This window comes from Notamacropus eugenii, chromosome 2, assembly GCF_028372415.1.
Source record: "Notamacropus eugenii isolate mMacEug1 chromosome 2, mMacEug1.pri_v2, whole genome shotgun sequence".
Classification (NCBI taxonomy): domain Eukaryota; kingdom Metazoa; phylum Chordata; class Mammalia; order Diprotodontia; family Macropodidae; genus Notamacropus; species Notamacropus eugenii.
In genome coordinates this window covers 198,512,967-198,531,920 of record NC_092873.1, presented here as the reverse complement: position 1 = coordinate 198,531,920, position 18,954 = coordinate 198,512,967, and the positions used below count along the sequence as shown (strand labels likewise).

Below are 18,954 nucleotides of genomic sequence, written 5' to 3'. Positions count from 1 at the left end.
TGTTTGTGTAGAACTTTTTAATTTTATATAATCAAAATTATCTATTTTATACTTTGCAATGCTCTATCTTCTTTGGTCCTAAAGTCTTCCCTAATCCATAAATCTGAAAGATAAATAATTCCATGCTCCCTTAATTTGCTTATGGTATTACTTTTTATGTGTAAATCACTTGTTCATTTTGACCTTATGATGGTATATAGTGTGAAATATTGGTCTATACCTAGTTTCTGCCATTCTGTCTTCTAGTTTTCTCAACAATTTTTGTCAAATTTTTGGCTTTTGTTCCAAAAGCTTGGATCTTCATCATATACTGATTACTATGGTCATTTACTATATTGTAATTAATATAATATAATTTTACCTAATCTATTCCATTGATCCACTACTCTATTCCTTAGGTAGTACTAGAGTGTTTTGATAATTATTGCTTTATAATACAGTTTGAGATCTCCTACAGCTAGACCACCTTCTTTTGCACTTTTTTTGTTCATTCCCTTGATATCCTTGAGCTTTTGTTCTTCCAGATAAATTTTGTTATTATTTTTTCTAGCTCTCTAAAATAATTTTTGGCATTTTGATTGGTATGGCACTAAACTAGATTAATTTAGGTAGAACTGCCATTTTTATTATATTAGCTCAGTCTACCCATGAGCAATTAATATTTTTCCAATTGTTTAGATCTGACTTTATTTGTATAAGAAGTATTTTATAGTTATGTTTTTATAGTTCTATTATTATTACCACTTCCATTTTAAAGATGAGGAAACAAAAGCTGAGAAGCCCAGGATCACATAGTTAGTTAATATCTGAGGTAGGATTTGAATTCAAGTCTTCTTAACTCTCATTCCAACACTTTTCCATTATGCTACCTAACTGTCTATTTCGAGAGAGAATGTGGTTTCTTTGGTGGCCATTCTGCAGCATTTATCTCAATAAAAGAAATGTTGGACAGGGAGCAAATATTTAGTCTTTTAAAAAGTAATAACATGTACATGATGGTAATAAAGATAACTACCATAGGGGATTATATCTTTTTAGATTCATGTATTCCCATGCCACTGCTACTATTTAAAAGAGAGAATAAATCATTTAGGTTCTCATGCCAAAGAAACAATCCTTGCTTTGTTTATCCTCCTGGCAAGAAGATTTGTGTTTTATTTAGCATCGTTCTGTGTATGAAGTCGTGTACAGCTGAAATGGATTCTTCCCAAACCCTAGATCTCAATGAACTACTGCTACTCCCAGGTTTGCTGGTCTCTTCCTGCTTTCCTGCAAATGCTTCTTGTAAAGATATTAGAACAGGCATTGCATTTGGATCCCAGTGATCTGTGTTTATTTCCCTTCTATTGTTTACTTGTATTACTTTGGAGAAGTCAAAACTTCTTTGGACTCTTTTTCATCTGTAAAATGAGAGGGTTGAACTAGAAAGTTTCCTTTTGATTAAAAATCTTATAATCAGACAGAAATCTTTCTCTTTTTTAGTATTTTTTTCCATTGCTGCTAAAATAGAAAACTGCCTTCCACAGAAGAGAGAATCCTATATCTACAGGCAACCTTAGAAATCATTTAATTCATTCAGTCCACTCATTTCACAGATAAGGAAACTAAACTTCGTAGAAGTCAGCCAATTTGCCAAAGATCATACAGCTAATTATTGGTACCAGGATTAAATTCCAGATCTTCCAATTCAACAGTTCAATATTCTTTCTAGTACCTGAAACAGTATCTTTTAGAGATAATCAAAATATTCACCACATACTTTTTGCAGATGCACCTACGTAAACAGGTGCGTCACTTTGTTCTTTGTTATTTTTTAACACACCTGAGATCTGAAGTTTACATATTGTGAGCAATCATGCCCTTTAACATATTTAATTTCAATTTCAGATTATATGGGCATTATTTATGGTATATGCAACTTTGTATATATATACAAAATTTGAGATCCAAGTTTTCAAAAGCTTCTTCAGAATGTCAAAATTTTTCAGGTCTGCAAAATATTATTGGAAACCTAATAAAAATTCTTTTTCCCCAGGAAGTTTACATTTTTTTTCTAATTCTAGAGATAGCAATGAAATTAGCAGAGCTCTAACACTTCAGTGTTTCTACCTCTCATAAACAAATTTGTAAATCTGGTAGAGAGCATCAAATTTTTACATGTGAAGAATATCAAGCAAAATCCCATAAAAAGCTTATAAAAGTTTATGAGTTTTTTAGAGTAAGTCTATATATAAGAAATCAAATGGAAATATGAAGGGACCATCTAGATTATGCAATACTTAAAATTAATTGAAATCTCTAGATAGTTGCAACAACCTAGCTGGGAAGCTAGGTGGTACAGTGAATAGAATGTAGAGCCTGGAGTTGGGAAAAGCTAAGTTCAAATCCAGACTCAGACACTTATTAGCTGTGTGACTCTGGGCAAGTGACAATCCTGTTTGCCTCAGTTTCTTCCACTGTAGAATTACCTGGAGAAGGAAAGGACAAAACACTCCAGGATCTTTGCCAAGAAAACACCAAATGGGGTCACAAAGAGTTGAACATGACTAAAATAAATGAACAACAATAGGGTTGTTAATATTTCGTGTTTGAGTGATACAGGTACTTAGCTCCACTCTCTATTTTGATTTGTGGTTGTAGACATATGCAGACATAGCAACCATTAAGAGAATTTTAACAAATCTCTCTTTAAAACAATATATTATACTTAAAGAAACTTATCAAGAAGACAAGGGAAAGGACTTGGGAATGTCCATATTGACTTCTTTAGCTGCTTTAAATGGTTCACCAACATTCTGGTACGTCATAAATTTAATATTGGAAGGAATCTCAGATTTTATCTTAGTCCAACTTCCTCATGTTATAGATGAGGAAACTGACACTTACTTTAAGTGACTTCCCTAAGATCATACCAGTCATAGCCATCAGAGATGATATTTGAAAGCAGATCTTTTGACTCTGCAGCCTAAGTCTCTTTCACTGTCCTATACTGCCTCATCTCAGTTAAGCAATCTCCAAAAGGGAAATATCAGTGGATAGCTATTCCAGAGAATCTACTTGAAAGGCCTCACCTATGTTTATAGAATATTTTAAAATTTTCATAGGCACGGTAATATTAAATTCATCAAATGATATGACATTTGATATACTGAAGAATGTACAAAATGTGTATCTTACCTTTCCAAAAGTGGCTGCACAGGCAGGCTCCAATTTCTCTTTCCTGCAGAAATCCAAATAGTGTGCATAAAGGATGCACCGTGGTAAGCACACACCTTCACATACAATGTAATTTTCTTCAAGCCTGTAAAGAATAGTAATATTGAAAAATATCTATTACTTTTAACTATTTTTTACTATTTCTTCTTCTTTTTTTCCTTATACATAGGATCATGTGGCTATGGTCTACTTTCAGTTTTGCTTAGAAGAGAGATATGAGATACCCTTGAAAAAATCCCACTTTCAACATTCCACTGGCTCATTTTACAGTTGAAGAAATGGAAGTCCCCAAAGGTAACTTGTCCAAGGCCACACAGTTAGTAAGTGGTAGAGCCAGGATTTGAATATAAGTCATTATGGCTCTTTTTGAAACAGTTATCTTCAAGTTTATAGCATAATTTTCAACCCTGAAGATTACAACCCCTGAATTTCTGATCAAGAAATATAGAAGATACTGTAGTCTAAAAATTATGATACTTTTATTTCCTTGAGAGATATAAACTATGGTGCTTGCTGTAGAGTCATTTGTTTTTATGGCATCTATGTGGCATGGCAGTCAAGAAGATCTGAGTTCAAATTCTGATAGAAGTCACTACCCTCTTTATGCTTCAGTTTTCTTGTCTAGGGATATGGTCAAAGGATATGAATTGGAAGTCTTCAGTGGAAGAAAATCAAGCTATCAAAAATTATATGAAAAACAATGTTGCAAATCACTAATAATTAGAGAATTGTAAGTTCAAATTAAAGTAATTTTGAGGTTCTGTTCCATATCTATCATTTTGGCAAAAATGACAAAAGAAGAAAATGTTAAAAGTCTTGCAAGAAGACAGACACAATATTCTTCTTATGGTGAAGCTACGAATTAGTTCAGCCATTCTAAAAAGCAAACTGGAACTATGCCTAGAAACTTACCAAGCTGTGCATACCCTTTGTCTCAGATACACCTCTACTAGATCTATAGCTCCAAAGAAAAATTTTTTAAGTAGAAAAGTTCCTATATATACAAAAATATTTGTCACAGCTCTTTTCAGGGTAACCAAAAAATTGGAAATTAAAGATATGTCCTCCTTCCTAGGGAAAAAGTGTGGCATGTGCTTGTAATGAAATGTTATTGCAATATAAGAATGATGAAATGAATAATTTCTAAGGAAATTTATGTCTTTTATGAACTAATGCAGAAGGGAGAGAAAAACTAGGAGAATTTATACAATAACATAATAAATAAAAACAACTTTGAAAGATTTTAGAACACTGATTAGCACAATATTATCAGGACTCCAAAAGATTGAAGATGAAATGTGCTTCTGTCCTCCTGACAGAGGAGTTATAGACTTAAAATACAGGAAGAGATATACATTTTTAGACATAGTTAATGTGGAATTTGTTTTGCTAGATTATGTAACTATGCATTAGTGAATCTGGTTTTTAGGGGGTTTTTTTGTTGCTCAATTCAGGAGAGGACTAAGAGGGACAGACTTAAAAAATAGAAATAATAAACTATTTTAAAAGAAATGTTCTCATTTTAGGTTTTATATGCCACAAAATAATAATAGTAGTATTTACGTAATATTCTAAGGTTATAAAGCACATTCCATATGTTATCACATTTGACCCTCAAGACAATTCTGTGAAGTAGGTGCTGTTTTTATTCCCTAAATGAAGAAACTGAAGCAGAAAGAGGAAAAATGACTTGCAGTAGAATTTGAACCCAGATCTTCCTGAGTTCAGGTCCATCACTGTTTCCATTGTGCCACCTAGCTGCCATTTAAAAAAAGTCATAAAAACAGCAAGCATCTTGATGTGCTTCTCCCAAAGAAGTAAAATTGTCATTACATTTAGACCATAACATTATCTATATCTCTGACCAGGGTTGAAGAATGTGTTAACTAGTTTGAAGAAGAGGTATTTTCCAGAGTCATAGTAATCAGGGATCAAATCCTGGCTCTATCACTTACTAGTTGTGTGACCTTGGGCTGGTCACTTAACCTTTGGAGATCTCCATTTCTTCATCTGCAAAATGAAGGCATTAGACCAGATGACCTCCAAGGTCCCTTCCCAGTTCTAGCTATATAAGTCTATGATCCAACAACTCTCAAGATTTTCTGAACTTAAAGATGACCAATACTTGCATTTCTTGCTTTTCTTTTTAAGCCATTGAAGAGATTATTTCACATTTTAAAGATAGTAGAATAAAAAATGAATTAATTTACAAATTAAATCAAAATTAACTCATGACTTTCTATTCTAGAAGAATATTGATGAATTCCTACTTTTCTTTATAAGCAGTGTTGTACATTTCTGTTCTAAAATAGCTTGTTTTCCAGATCAATAAAACACCCTATAGAGGATTCCAAATGTAAAAAAATTTAACTTCGGTCCTACACAGAAAGACTATACATGAGCATTTTGATAACTGAAGATGAGTAAGCTATATTTGGACATTAACTGTTACGTGAAGAACACACAATTTCAAGGGGCAGCACAGTGGTCAATGCACTGGCTTTAAGTTTAGAAAGATTTAAATCTCACTTTTCTAATTTAGTAGCTGTATGAGTTAACCTTCACGGGTCTCAGTTTCCTCATTTGTAAAATGAGGGATGACATAGTAGATAGAGCACTGGGCTTGGAATCTAGAAGACTCTTTCTTGACTTCAAATCTCGCCTCAGACACTTACTAACCGTTTGACTCTGAAAAAGTCACTTAACTCAGTTTTTCTTCAGTTTCCTCATCTGTAAAATGAGCTAGAGAAGGAAATGGCAAACCATCCTAGTATCTTTCCCAAAAAACAACAAAAAAAGTCAAATGGAGATATTAAGAGTCAGACAAGACTGATATGACTAAGACAACAATGAAAATGAGGGAACTGGATTAAATTGCCTCTGAAAAAAATTAAGTATAAATCACAGAACTTCTGAAAAAACTCTAATATTCTATTTCCAGTTACGCTAAAAACTCAATATAGGTTGCAGGGGAAAAAAATCACTTAAACCAGTAACTTAAGGTGGACATAGGATCATGTCTTTAGAGCTTGAGAACACTTAGTCTGATCCCCTCTGAACAGGACATATGAAATGACATGCCTAAGCTCGCAAAGGTTGTATATGGCTGAGCAAGGATTTGAATCCAAGTTACCCACTCCAAAACCAACACTCATTCCGACATACTATGTTGCCTCCCTAAACTAAGGTTAAGAATATCTATATTATTGTAAAATACCTATAGCATTGCAAAAGTAGGAATTATTCAACCTGCAACTGAGTGTTATCTCCCAAGAATTCAGCTCTAAATTTTTTATTAGCTTGAATGAGAAATCAGTTATGATATTTAACACCTCTTTTTTTTTTCAAAAAATCTTTTGGAACTGCATTCAAAGATAAAATAATGTTTGTTTTTCTGCATAAAAGCAAAATAGTTGGATGAAAGTACTCAACCAGATTTATTTTGCCAAGATGACAAACCAGTGCTTCTCTCCCTTTTGTGTGTGTGTGTGTGATAATCCAAAGTGTAATTAATTAATGGTTTATTTGAAGCTATGGAGATTTCTCAAAAATAAAAGTGATTTTAATTCTTTTTGATGAAAAAATGTCTTTTGTCAAGAATTTTATGGTGAGAAATTGGGGTGCTAGAAAGGATCACTATACAAACAGAGATATCTTTAAAATGCCTCACACTGTGTAGGCAGAACATCTAGCTAGTTGACTGAATTTTTCTCTTGTCATTTGTTTGTTTTGTTGTTCTGAAAGCATAATTTCTGTATTCATAATAATTTAAATGTGTGGATAGCAAGTTTATTTTTAATTCTTTGGGACAACATTTCCTCTTTAATCCAACCACAGATAGTTATGAAATAACTAAAATATCTCTGTATTCTATATGAAGTAAAGAATTCATAAGAAAGCAAAATATTTTTTTCCATTTGTATTAGCTTAATATCCCAAATGAAAATAACTTTGGCCTTAATTTTCCAGACAATTAACTCAAATATCTACTTCAATTTGCTGATATAGACCTAATCAATTAATATGTTAATACCTGAAACATTAGGATTCATCAAGATGTATCTAGCATATGTTTCTTCCATTTAGCAGAATGGTTAGATGGGTAGCATTTTTGGTTACTATTCTAGTTAAGATTTCTGTTTTATAAAGTTAGACATGAGTTATAGAATCATGAAATTTCAGTATAGGTAAAATGTAGCTGCTTTTTTAAAAAAATGTACAGTTTGGAATTTTTATATAAAATGTGAAGATAAGATTAAAACACAACATATTTAAAATGTTTTATCTTGATAAATGTCTATTTTCTTTAAACAATAGTCTTTTTTTCCCTTCTAAATAAACTATTCAGGCATGTTTACCGTAAAAGTTTATTGAGCATATGCTTTAAGTATGGATTACTGATGGCACATGAAAGTAAAAAAGCTTGCTCAAGAAGTTCTAATTAATTAGAATGATGTAAAAGAAGAATCTAGGTATTTCATACTATGATCTTTTTAGATTGTTTTCCTCTAACATGCAGTATTGATCAATTTTTAAAGTTGCCACTTATTCAGTCTTCGAGAGTATGATTATTGCACCTAAGTGAATTTATGCTTAGCAGTTGTCTCAAATAACCTAAATACATTTTATCATTTAATTAATAGGAAGAACTTCAAAATGGGATCCTAGATTTAAAGGTAGAAAGAACCTTAAAAATAATCTAGTTCAGGCTCCTAATTTTTACAGATGAGGAATTTATGGTTCAGAAACCCTAACTGGCTTCTGCAGTGTTACACAAACAGTAAATGGTAGAGCCTGGATTTTAACACAGGTCTTTGACTCTAAATCTGCACCTTATTAATTCTGTCTCAAAGAATATTCCCCCCCCCTTCAATCTTGAACACTTTCACTTTCAATCCCATCCTCCATCTATAATTTTTCATGCTAGGGATTCAATTGATATGCAGTAGCGTATATAAGATACATATCCTATAATATATAGGATATAATATAACCCTGTTACCTAAATGATCATGTTTATAAACAAAGCATAACATGTACTATTTAAAAATAAATGAAGTCTGCATATTCTGGTAATTTCATGTAAAACAATTAAGTGTTGCAGGGTTAAAAAAGAAAAAAGCAAAAAAAAATCTCATTTTGCTAAGGATAATAGCACCTAAAATATATCTCACTTAAAGTTTTATAATATGCTTAAATTTCTTGCTTGCATTCAAAATTGAAAAAGTGAATTTTCTTATATTTATATTGCAAATCACTTTTGCACAATTGCCTACTTCTACTCTGTATTAAAAAACTAAAGATTTTTTAAGATAACTAGAGTTACTCTGTCTCAGTTGTGCTCCCAAAATGTTCTTGAGAAGAAAAGGTAAAAGAAAAGAAAGGAAAATGTTAGACTTGTGAGTAGTGCAGATGCATAAAAGTATACCTGTACTTTATAATCTCCTTACCACTGCAGAGTGAGCTGAGTCTGTTTCTTTTTATCTTTCATGATTTGGGTGATGGTTTTCTTCTGGGACAGATGTGGTTCAGGGACTTTCACTTTATGGTCTTGAGTATCCACGTCCTCTTCGGATGAGGAAGAAAGGTGATCATTGCTGAGATGCATTTCTGATTGCAAAGAAAAATACATTATGAAAAATCAAGACAAGCATTTCATGACATCACAATTATTTGACTTATAACTGGCTAGTTTCCTAAACTGGCGTGACTAGTAATTGCAGATGATGATAACTCACTAACTATAGTTCCACGTCTTACTAGTTTAAAAGCATCTATCTGCAGTATAGAGATGTATGAATGCACAGATACCAAGAAACACACGCTAGATGCTTTTGATCCTTTATTTGCAACATTATGCAAATAGGTCCCCTGTTCGTGGTGAAATAACTCCAGGTTCCTCTGCACCGCCAGGACTAATCTACTGCTACCGAGGTCCCAGTAACATCCCCTGAAAGTCTGAGGGGCTCACCTGCTTTGATTCCCACGGACAGCTCCGGCTCCTCTACATCCTCCCCGATGCCCCGAGAGTTTACAGGCTGCCCTTCCTCCGGATAGGCAAGCAAGCCCTTGGCCAGAAGCTCTACGTAGCATCCCTCCTCTTGGAGCCCAGGAGAAACTTTTGGGGAAGGCTGCCCCTGCAGGAAGGCGCCCTCCCGCTCCCGGACCTTGGCGGTCCTCTTCATGGGCATAGTTATTCCTCCCCAGAGGCACAACGGGCTCCCATGCAGACGAGCACAGCGCTGGGAGCCCACGAGATGGGTCCGTGGGCGGGGGCAGGGAAGGGGGCGGAGATTGGGGTGAGGGAAGGAATAGGGTGCCGGGTAGGGTGGTGCGGCTTCGCAGTGAGAGACTAGTGACCTGCCTTGAAGGAGTCCACCAGGAAAACTGGAAAAAGTAGCTTGTCTAAAAGATGGGAGGCCACTGCCTTGAGGACCTCCCAAATGAATGAATCAAGTCCGGTCCTCCAGAGAAAGGGGTACAGGCTGGCTACTTAGAAGTTAGCCCCGCTACTACTTTGGGGTCTGCGCCCTGCAGCCAGGAAGGGACTAGGGCTACACCTCCACATCATCCCACGAGTCCTTTATCCGCCTGGGCAAGGATGCGTGACCTAACATGTACACACTTTTTTGTTGGGGCAGAAGTCTCAATCCAGCCCGGAACAATTAATTCACATCCCCTAATGCTCTTTTCCCTCTTCTTAATCCTCTTCCTTTTCCTCAGATGACAGAATTTTTGAGCTGGAAGGAACCTTAGAGACTATGTGGTCCAAATCTCTCCCTCCCCTTCTGTTACACACACACACACACACACACACACACACACACACACACACACACACACACACACACACACACAAGTTAATCACACTGGGGCCGGTCAGACTGAGCTGGGGAAACCCTGAGTGAAGTCTTCCATCCCAGGGATCCACCCAGCTCCTGCCCCAGGAGACATTAATGATTAACTTGGAAAGACAATTATTTCTGATTGTGTGGGTTGCCGGGGTGGGTGTCTCTGGTGTTCGAGTTCCCTGCCTAATTCTGCCCTGGGGCGATCATTGTCTAATCTTAGGTTTAATGGGGGGGCGGGGGGGGGGGGTGCAAAGCGAGGCAGACTAGATGATTTGTAAAGTCTTTTCCTGATCTAATTTCCTGTGAGTATATGAGATCAACGTACTTTTCTATTTTTCTAAAATTTTCTGCTTCTTACAATGAGTTAAGAAATGATTTAAGGGATTGGATGACTTCTTTTAATTTGATTCTGTTTAATTCAACTCAGTTTGATTCACAACAAGCTTTAAATAATGGAAGTTTTAGACAGGTGTCCTGGATGACATTTCATCTCACTTTTCTCCTGGAGAGACCACAGTGTGTATAAGGATGAGGACAGGACCAGAGTGTGTGTAGGGATGAGGACAAAGAGTGAGCAAAGATGACAGAAGTAAGGTTGGGATCATAAACAATATTCCTTCAAAGATTTATGAGTGATATCTGATTAAGAATGAACATCAAGGTCCACCCTGGAAGAGAAAATAAGTTATATCAAAACCTGAAAGGTTTTGATGTGATGATGTGCTTTTGTGTGCTCTTAAGACTGAGTATACGTCTATACACATACATACGTAGTTAGGATACATATGTACATGGAGGATTAGTCCAATCTGCTCGATTAAAGAGTTATTGGAAAAACATATTTGCCTGACTATGCGCAAAAACGCCCCAAACTTTGTTACCTGATGCTGGCAGAACCAAAGCCATCGCTAGCTCAGAACGATAGGGTCAAATATGCAAAGGATCACTTTCCTTCCTCCAAGAGCTAACTGCCATCCTCACACAGTACTACTGCCCCTATACACACATCTCCCTCTTGTGGCCATGATACTCCTCTCCTAGGGACCACCTTCTGGCCCCAACCCTTAAAGTGGTAGGGAACTAGGAACTTTGGGAGACAGAGCATCTCTTTAGGACTGCACCTACTGTTGAGCTATCTTGTGATCTACCTTGTCCACCCTCCACAGCTGCTTTTGTAATTAGTGAAAGAATTTCCAGATATCACTCTGGACAGAGCTACAACTTCTCCCCTTCAAGTTGCCTCCCTAAATCTTTGCCTAGCAATTGATATCTCCCCAAATCATCCCCTGATTACTTTAGTAACTTTGTATGTTTCCTATACATTCATAGGGCCTCAGAGTTTTTGTATTTAGTGAATCCTAGCACTAATGTATGTTTACATGCATTCCTCATTCAAGGAAATAGAACTTTAGAGGTGGAAGAAACCATAAAGATGATCTATTCCAACATATCCTCCCTTTACAGATGAGGAAACCACAATCTGGAGAAAGTGATTTATTTTGTACAAATCAGTTTTTAGAGGTAGCTAGGTCATTCAGTGGACAGAGTTCTGGGCCTGGAGTCAGGAAAATCCAAGTTCAAATTCTGCCTTGGATACTTACTATTTATGTGACACTGGGCATGTCACATAAACCTCTATTTGTCTTAATTTCCCCTACTGTAAAATGGGGCTAATAATAGCACCTGCCTCCCAGGACTGTTGTGAGGATCAAAGGAGATGATATTTGTGAAGCACTTAGAGGAGTACCTGGCGCATAGTAGATGCTGTATAAATGTTATTATTATTGTCCGAAGTCACATAAGATTTAGATAGATACATTCTGCTGATTCTTGACCCAACTACTCTTTGATTAGGACATGTTAAGCACAATAAGGAAATCCCTTTTATTACTGCCTCTAAACAACATATAGACCGTGTCTATTACATCAACATTAGATGGAAAGTGAAAATTTGAGACAAGTCAGAAAGGTTGGTTTATTCATTGTTGTTTTCTTTGGCTCCCTGGAGTCAAATATTCCAGTTAATTAGATTTTTTTTTTTGAAGTAATTGGAGGTTTTTCAGATATGTTATAAATGGTTCTTCTCACGCCCTATAATTTGAGGTAGATATGTGAAATTATCCAACTGATATCCAACCTTTAAGATTATTTTGCCTTAAACTATGAGTTCAACTCTTCAACCAGATCATATTTGAAATTCTAGGTACTTCATGGAAGAAATCTGGAGAAATGAAAGATGTGATTATTGTAATAAATTTTATTCTCTAAGCATCATTTACTAATGAACTTAAAAAATTAACTAATGAACCAGGTGTTTCTGAGAAAAAGAAATTCTCTGTATAAATAATGTGCCTAAGTGAGGTCTTGCTTACATGATGTCAAATCAAGCAATGGTATTTTAGAAGCTAACTTCCAGACATTTCTTTGAAGAGTGTGTATGTTAGAATTTACTAAATTTGTCTACAAGATGCCAAAAAATAATAATAAAACAACAATCTCCGTGGAAATTTTACTCAAAGCAATCAACTGGATTTTTTTTATTTAAAATTTCAAGTAATAAATTTGACTATTTTCACACATACACACATCCTAAGAAATGCTCATCTAATCTACCATTTAATCAAAGTATATTTCAGTGCATTTTAGGATAAGGAAATGGGCAATGGAAACACTTCCAGATTTGGAATCAGAGAACTTAGGTTGGATTGGATACCTAAAAAATGAAAGAACTAGATCAGATGATCTCTAGGTTCCCTTCCAGATCTAAACATATATATGTATGTGTGAATATGTTCATGTGGTATGTGTGTATATGTATGTGGATACTAGATTTTATCTAAAAGGACAATCTCAAAAAACACAACTTTAAATCACTTTTGAGGGAAGAAAGGTATAGTGGAAAGAGAGGCACAGTCAGTCAATAAAGCATTTATTACCAAGCAAAGAGTTCTTAGACCTTAACCCTCAGCAAAGAATCAAGTCCCTTTCTCAGTTTTAGGCTACAGGGAGTAACAATCTTCAAGTATCTATGTAAGAAACATGTTCTATTGAGATGTAGTTCAGGGTTCCAGGTTCCTAAGTAGCTTGTAAACTCCTGCCCTACAGTGATTGTTTTCCTTTGTAGCTTATTCCACCACCTAGTGCAAATACTGTTGAATGGATTAACCTAAGGTCTTTATTTCTGGGACTTCCCTTATGAGAATATATAACATAGAAGACAGAGCAATGGAATTGAAGTCAGAAAACCGAATTTGCAACCTGACTCTACCAAAGTGATTCTTAACTATAATTTCCTTATCTCTAAAATGAGTGGGCTGGACAGTATGACATCCAAGGATCTTTCGAACTCTGAAATAGTTTGCTATTTTAATTAGAAAAACATTTACATAACCAAAGGGCAATTTATTTTCCTTTTTTTTATACTTTGATAGAAGTATGATCTCATTGATCTGTGTATTCCCTCAAGTGGGACAGATTGTGACCCAGCTGTATCTTCTCAACCCATGAAATGAAGAAAAGTTGTTTATGTTGTTTTTATAAGGCAGAATATTGCCCAATTGGATATGTGAATGTGTCCAAATAGCACATTAAAAGACTTTGGGAAAAAGTAATATTGCTCTTATTGTACTGTTATCTATGGGAAAAGGGGGAGAAGATGAAGGATGCATTTAAAATTTTCTCTTTAATTAATTTAATATAACATGGTTCTTTTCATTAATGTAATGATTTTTTTAAAGAACATATAATTGCTAAAGTAATGTTTTTCCTTCACATTTAAATGACAACCTATTTTTCCAAACTCCAGTAAAAGACAGTCTATTGGTACCCCTTATTTAATATGAAATTAAATCTATTTGTAATTATAAAGAAAGCAAAATGGTCAAACTTGTTCAGTACACGAAAGTAAATAATATGCGATCTTATGAGTACATGAGAACTACCCTTCCATGCAATGCCATAATGATCTAAATGAACATGTCTAGTCATAATAAATATGTAAGTCCTATATGAAAATCATTTCAACTATTTTAACAGGATAAATTACATTACCTAAATCTGGGCTTTTGTGCGTTCATTAGGAATATGAGATGTTTCAATCAAAAGTTTGAAATTAATTTCATTTCTGTCAACAACCGAAATCAGTGAGCTGCAAGTATTAGGCCCTTTTCCATGTATGGACAGGATCTTCGTGTGAGAGAACATTTCGCAGTAAATCCAGAACCCATCTGAGATGAAGGGTGTTGGTGAGCAAAGGGGAACATACTGCCTCCATATGGTACCCAGAGTGAATGGGAGCCCAAATTCTGACTCATTAAAACAATCTACCCTGTCTTTTCTGAGTTGTTGCAGCCTCAAGTCAGAACTTTATTTACATTTTAGTGGTATAAACAAAAATTTTCAATTAAATAAGAAGTGTTATGTTGTACTGTGTGAGAATTAACTGGTAAAAAAAAATCTAATACAGGCCAAAACAACTCTGAACAGAAAAATCTGACTTGTCTGGTAGGATTAAAACTTACTGTTGATTCAGTGCAGTTGTTTTATGTAAACCCAATCAGAAAATACTATTTTCCCTTGGGAATCCCATATTCCCTATATGCATAAGTTTTCTCTTTGCCTATGTATGTGTACATGTTTTCAAAGTATTAAAGGAACTACTCAATCCCAACCAGACAAGTGAAATTTAATTTGCAGAGGAAATTTTAATTTGGAACTTAAAACAGAATCAAATTATTTAAATATCTTTATATATCTATATAAAGAAATATAATTAATATTGAGTATTTTAAAAAATCAATTAACAAAGAATTACTCAATTATAAATAATTCATTTTAATAATCTGATTTTTTTTTCATTACCTCCTTAGTTCAGTAATCACCAATAGAGGTCACTAATGACAACATGATAGAGTAGCTAGAAAGCTGGCTTCTGGAACTGGGGTTCAAGTCTCATCTCTGATGAGACCCTGAGCAGGTCATTTAATTTCTTAATGCTTCTGGCAACTTAAGAAGTTACAAAGCAAGTGTTAAGTTGCATAGGTAGAGGGAAGTCCTCACTTTGAAATTCCTACACTGATGAAATCACATACTAGGTTTAAAAAAATAAAAAAATTGTCCCTTCCCTTGGACAAATCATGTTTGCCAAAGAAAAAGCTAGTAGTGAGATTGGTGTATGCTCTTAGAATAATAACAGTAGCTTACCTTTATAACACACTTTAAGATACTTGAAGTGATTTGTGTACATTATCTCATTTGAGCCTCATGAATATTATTTAATTTTATTTTATAGTGGAAGAGAGATTCAGAGAGATTATCTGATTCATGCAGTCATATAGTTAATCTCAGAGGCAGAATTTGAAAACATTTCTCTATTGACTGTAAATTTAATGTACTTTCCACTATCCCATGAGACCACTCAAATATTTCAAAAGGTCTGAAAGATATTGCTGTGACCATTGATCATATGTTCATTTGGCTAGAATGGGGTACCAAAGAGGCCACTGGCTCAGGTTTGAGGTCTATATGAGTTGACAATTTCATTCATTTAATAATCATAGACTGTCCTCTTTGCTCTAGGTCAGTATCTTACAATCAATTATTTTATTTGCTTACTTTAGGGTACAGGCAAGAACATGGTTATATCTTAGCATGAATCTATTCCTACTACTAGGAAAACAGTTCAAAGGACATGTTCTGTGATAATGGGACAATGCATTAAATAAACAAAAATTAATTGCACATTTCAAAACAAAACAATTTTTAAAAATCAGTTGCACATTTCAAAACAAAAATGAAGGTTTTTATGTGGCTTTCTGATTATTCTATTTTAATTACCATTCCCAAAATATTTGGAGGAGAGAAAGAAGTAGATAAAAAGAAAAGAAGTGGACTTTTGAAGCAAGAGAGTGGTATATAAGTATGCCTCTACTATATAGGTTGCGAACTTACCACTGCTAAATGAATTGAATCTTTGTTATCCTGTATGGTTTTCTTCTGAAATAAACATGGGTCTGATGGTTTGAGCTTGCTGTCCTAACAATCCATGTCCTCTACTTCTAAGGAAAGAAGATCATCACTAAGGTGTATTTATGATTGAAATGACAAAGCAAAAGATATTTTTGAAATAACTGCAATTAATTAGTTTCTAAACAGTCTCATGAATTGGTGTAATATTGTTGTATGCAGTAATAATTCATATTATGGTCACAGTTCTCTAGTTTTCAAACTTATTTCATATAGAATAAGACATGTTATATAATAAGACATTCTATCACAGATAATCACATTTTGTATTATTTTCATCTCTATGTTAATAAATATGCCTCTGTGTCATCAAGTATTTGAAAAGGTATCCTATAGAACAGGAAATAGGCTTCTTTTTTATACTGGAGTCTAGAACAAGGAGCAGTAGTGGGGATAATTGCAAAGAGGCATATTTAGTCTTTTTAAATTTATATAAATCTGTCCATACTACTTTTCCCATCCTCTGCATTGAACAAAAAAAAAAGGAGGAAAGGGAAGGAAAAAAAGAAAGTCCTTATGCATGGCCCAATTAAACAAATCCTCACATTTGACATGTTGGAAAATGTATGTGTCTCTCTGGATTTTAAGTTCATTGCCTCTTTGCGAGAGGTAAGAGCTATGTTTTTTCTTCAGAAATCACATTGCTGGGAGGGGGAGCAGAAGGAAGCAGAGAAAATTTAGAACTCAAAATCTTATAGAAGTGAGTGTTGAAAACCAAAAACAAACAAATACAATTTAAGAAAAAGAAATCACAATGCTGTGTATGATTCCATGACTGAAGAATCACAATGGTGTTTTTGATATGGTCTACATTTTCTTAATACTGTATGCAAATATACACTTTTCTTTTTTACAAAGCTAATATTATTTTTCTGTACTTATAAGATCATTAGTTTTGTTTAAATCATACTGTTTTTGTGAAGTATGGCTACATAGGATGAATCAATACCCATATCTATTTCTAGATTGTGGTTCCATGACTAAGTATATATGCAATGCATTTATTTGCCATCTTTCTTTCTCTGCTCAAAGGCTTCTAAATCCAATCACTCATCTTTACTAAGCAATTTATCACAAGAAGATGATTCAATAGTTCTCTATGAACCAGGTGACCTTCTGGCAATCATAAACGCTAAATAGAGAGGAAGTCTGGAATGGTGGAGAGAGGCCTGATCTTGGAGTCAGGAAGATCTACCTAGGTTGAAGTGCTCCCTCTGACACATACTAGCTATGAAACCATGAGCAAGTCATCTTAATATCTCAGGGATTCAGGAAATTTTCCAATTCAATAAGTTACAGAAGAATTGCTGACCTGCATTGAAGAAGAGAGTTCCTATGCAGTAAAAATCATGGGTCCATAATCCTGTCAAAAATATTAAATAACAATACTAATAAATCATAAACTTAAAATTTTGCCATACAAAATGGTATTGTGTTAGTAAACCTCCATGTGTGACCCCCAGAAATAAGGAATATTAATTCTTACCTGCCACACTGTAACTGAATCATCTATGCCAGAGAGTATACCTGAGGGATTTAATCTTTTCAATTCTAGAAAAATCTACCCTTAGACCTATGTTACCCTCACTGGTGAGTGTCTCCCATCATGTGCTGTAACAAACCAGTCCCAGTATGTTTCATTTTATATTCTGGTCATCTTCTTGCCTAATGCTGCCATGTTCTCCCTCACCCCCATCCTTTCAGTTCTTGAATTAAAATGAGTATTGTCTTTGTTCCTATAAAGTATATGTCTATCAATTCCCCTATGATTTTATTCAACTTTCCTATGATTTTCCAAGCCAAAAAACCCCTCCTTGGTCGCCATTCCCATATATACATTTGTTTACATGTATATGTATATGTATGTGTGTGTGCGTGTGTGTGCATGTGTGTGTGTGTGCGTGTGTGTGTATTCCTCCCTAATTAGGATAAAGCTACTGATAACTACTGTAAGGCAGAGATCTTATACCTTCTGTGTTTGTATTCTAAACTCTTAGCACAATGTTTGGCACATAGTAAGTGTATAATAAATGCTTTTCATTCATTTATTAATTAAAGATTGTCAATGACAATTTCCTGTGACAAGAAAACTGTGCTTTCTGATTGGGGCAAAAAGGAAGTGACTCTGGGATCTATGTATTAGTATCACAATGCAGCATGATATAAAGATGAAGTATACTGGGGAAAAAGTTAGAAGACTTAGATTCAAATCTTTGGGCTACCACTTCCTACCTGTGATCTTAGACAAGTCACTTCACTTCTCTAGGATTAAATTTCCTGAATTATAAAATAAAGGAGCTGGACTCTCTGACCCTTCTCCACTTTAAGTCCAAGATCTTATGAAAAATTGATCAAATATTTATTATGCCACACACTGGGTTAGGTGTCGAGGATAAAAATACAAAAACAAAAGTTTCTGTTCTGAAATAATTTATTTTTACTTTGTTAGACAATACTAACTTAGAATTAGTGAAAAGAGATTTGTCAGAAGAAAGAGAAATTCTATATCACTATCTATCTTTAAGAAGTTTGGAAAACAGTGCATCAGGAAAGCTGAAGTACCAGTGGCACTAGATGGCCTCTCTGGTCCCTTCCAATTTTAGATTCAAGTTATGTGTGATCCTTACACTTGAGTATATCAAGAAAGCAAGTATTCAACAAGTATTTATTAAGCACTTATTATATTCTGGCTACTATGCTATCTAAGCACTGGGAATGCAAATAATGTCAAAAGATATAGTTCCATCCCTCAAGAAGTGTACATTATAAAGGGCCAGGGAATGCAGAGAGACAGTACATAAATAAGAGGTACGTACAAGCTATAATAAAAGGAAGGTGATCAGAAACAGAAAAGTATTAACAG

General features: G+C 34.6%; 1 protein-coding gene across 1 annotated transcript in view; it reads right to left on the bottom strand.

The window, feature by feature from the left end:
• Nucleotides 1-9,426, bottom strand: part of RFX6 (regulatory factor X6) — a 70,442-nt gene extending 61,016 nt beyond the window's left edge. The window contains exons 1-3 of the mRNA XM_072643140.1: nt 9,188-9,426; nt 8,667-8,826; nt 3,178-3,301 (exon numbers count right to left, since the gene is read on the bottom strand). Of these exons, the coding sequence (XP_072499241.1) occupies nt 3,178-3,301; nt 8,667-8,826; nt 9,188-9,407 (504 nt within the window). The 5' untranslated portion in view covers nt 9,408-9,426. The remainder of the gene's footprint in view (nt 1-3,177; nt 3,302-8,666; nt 8,827-9,187) is intronic.
• Nucleotides 9,427-18,954: the final 9,528 nt, after the last annotated feature.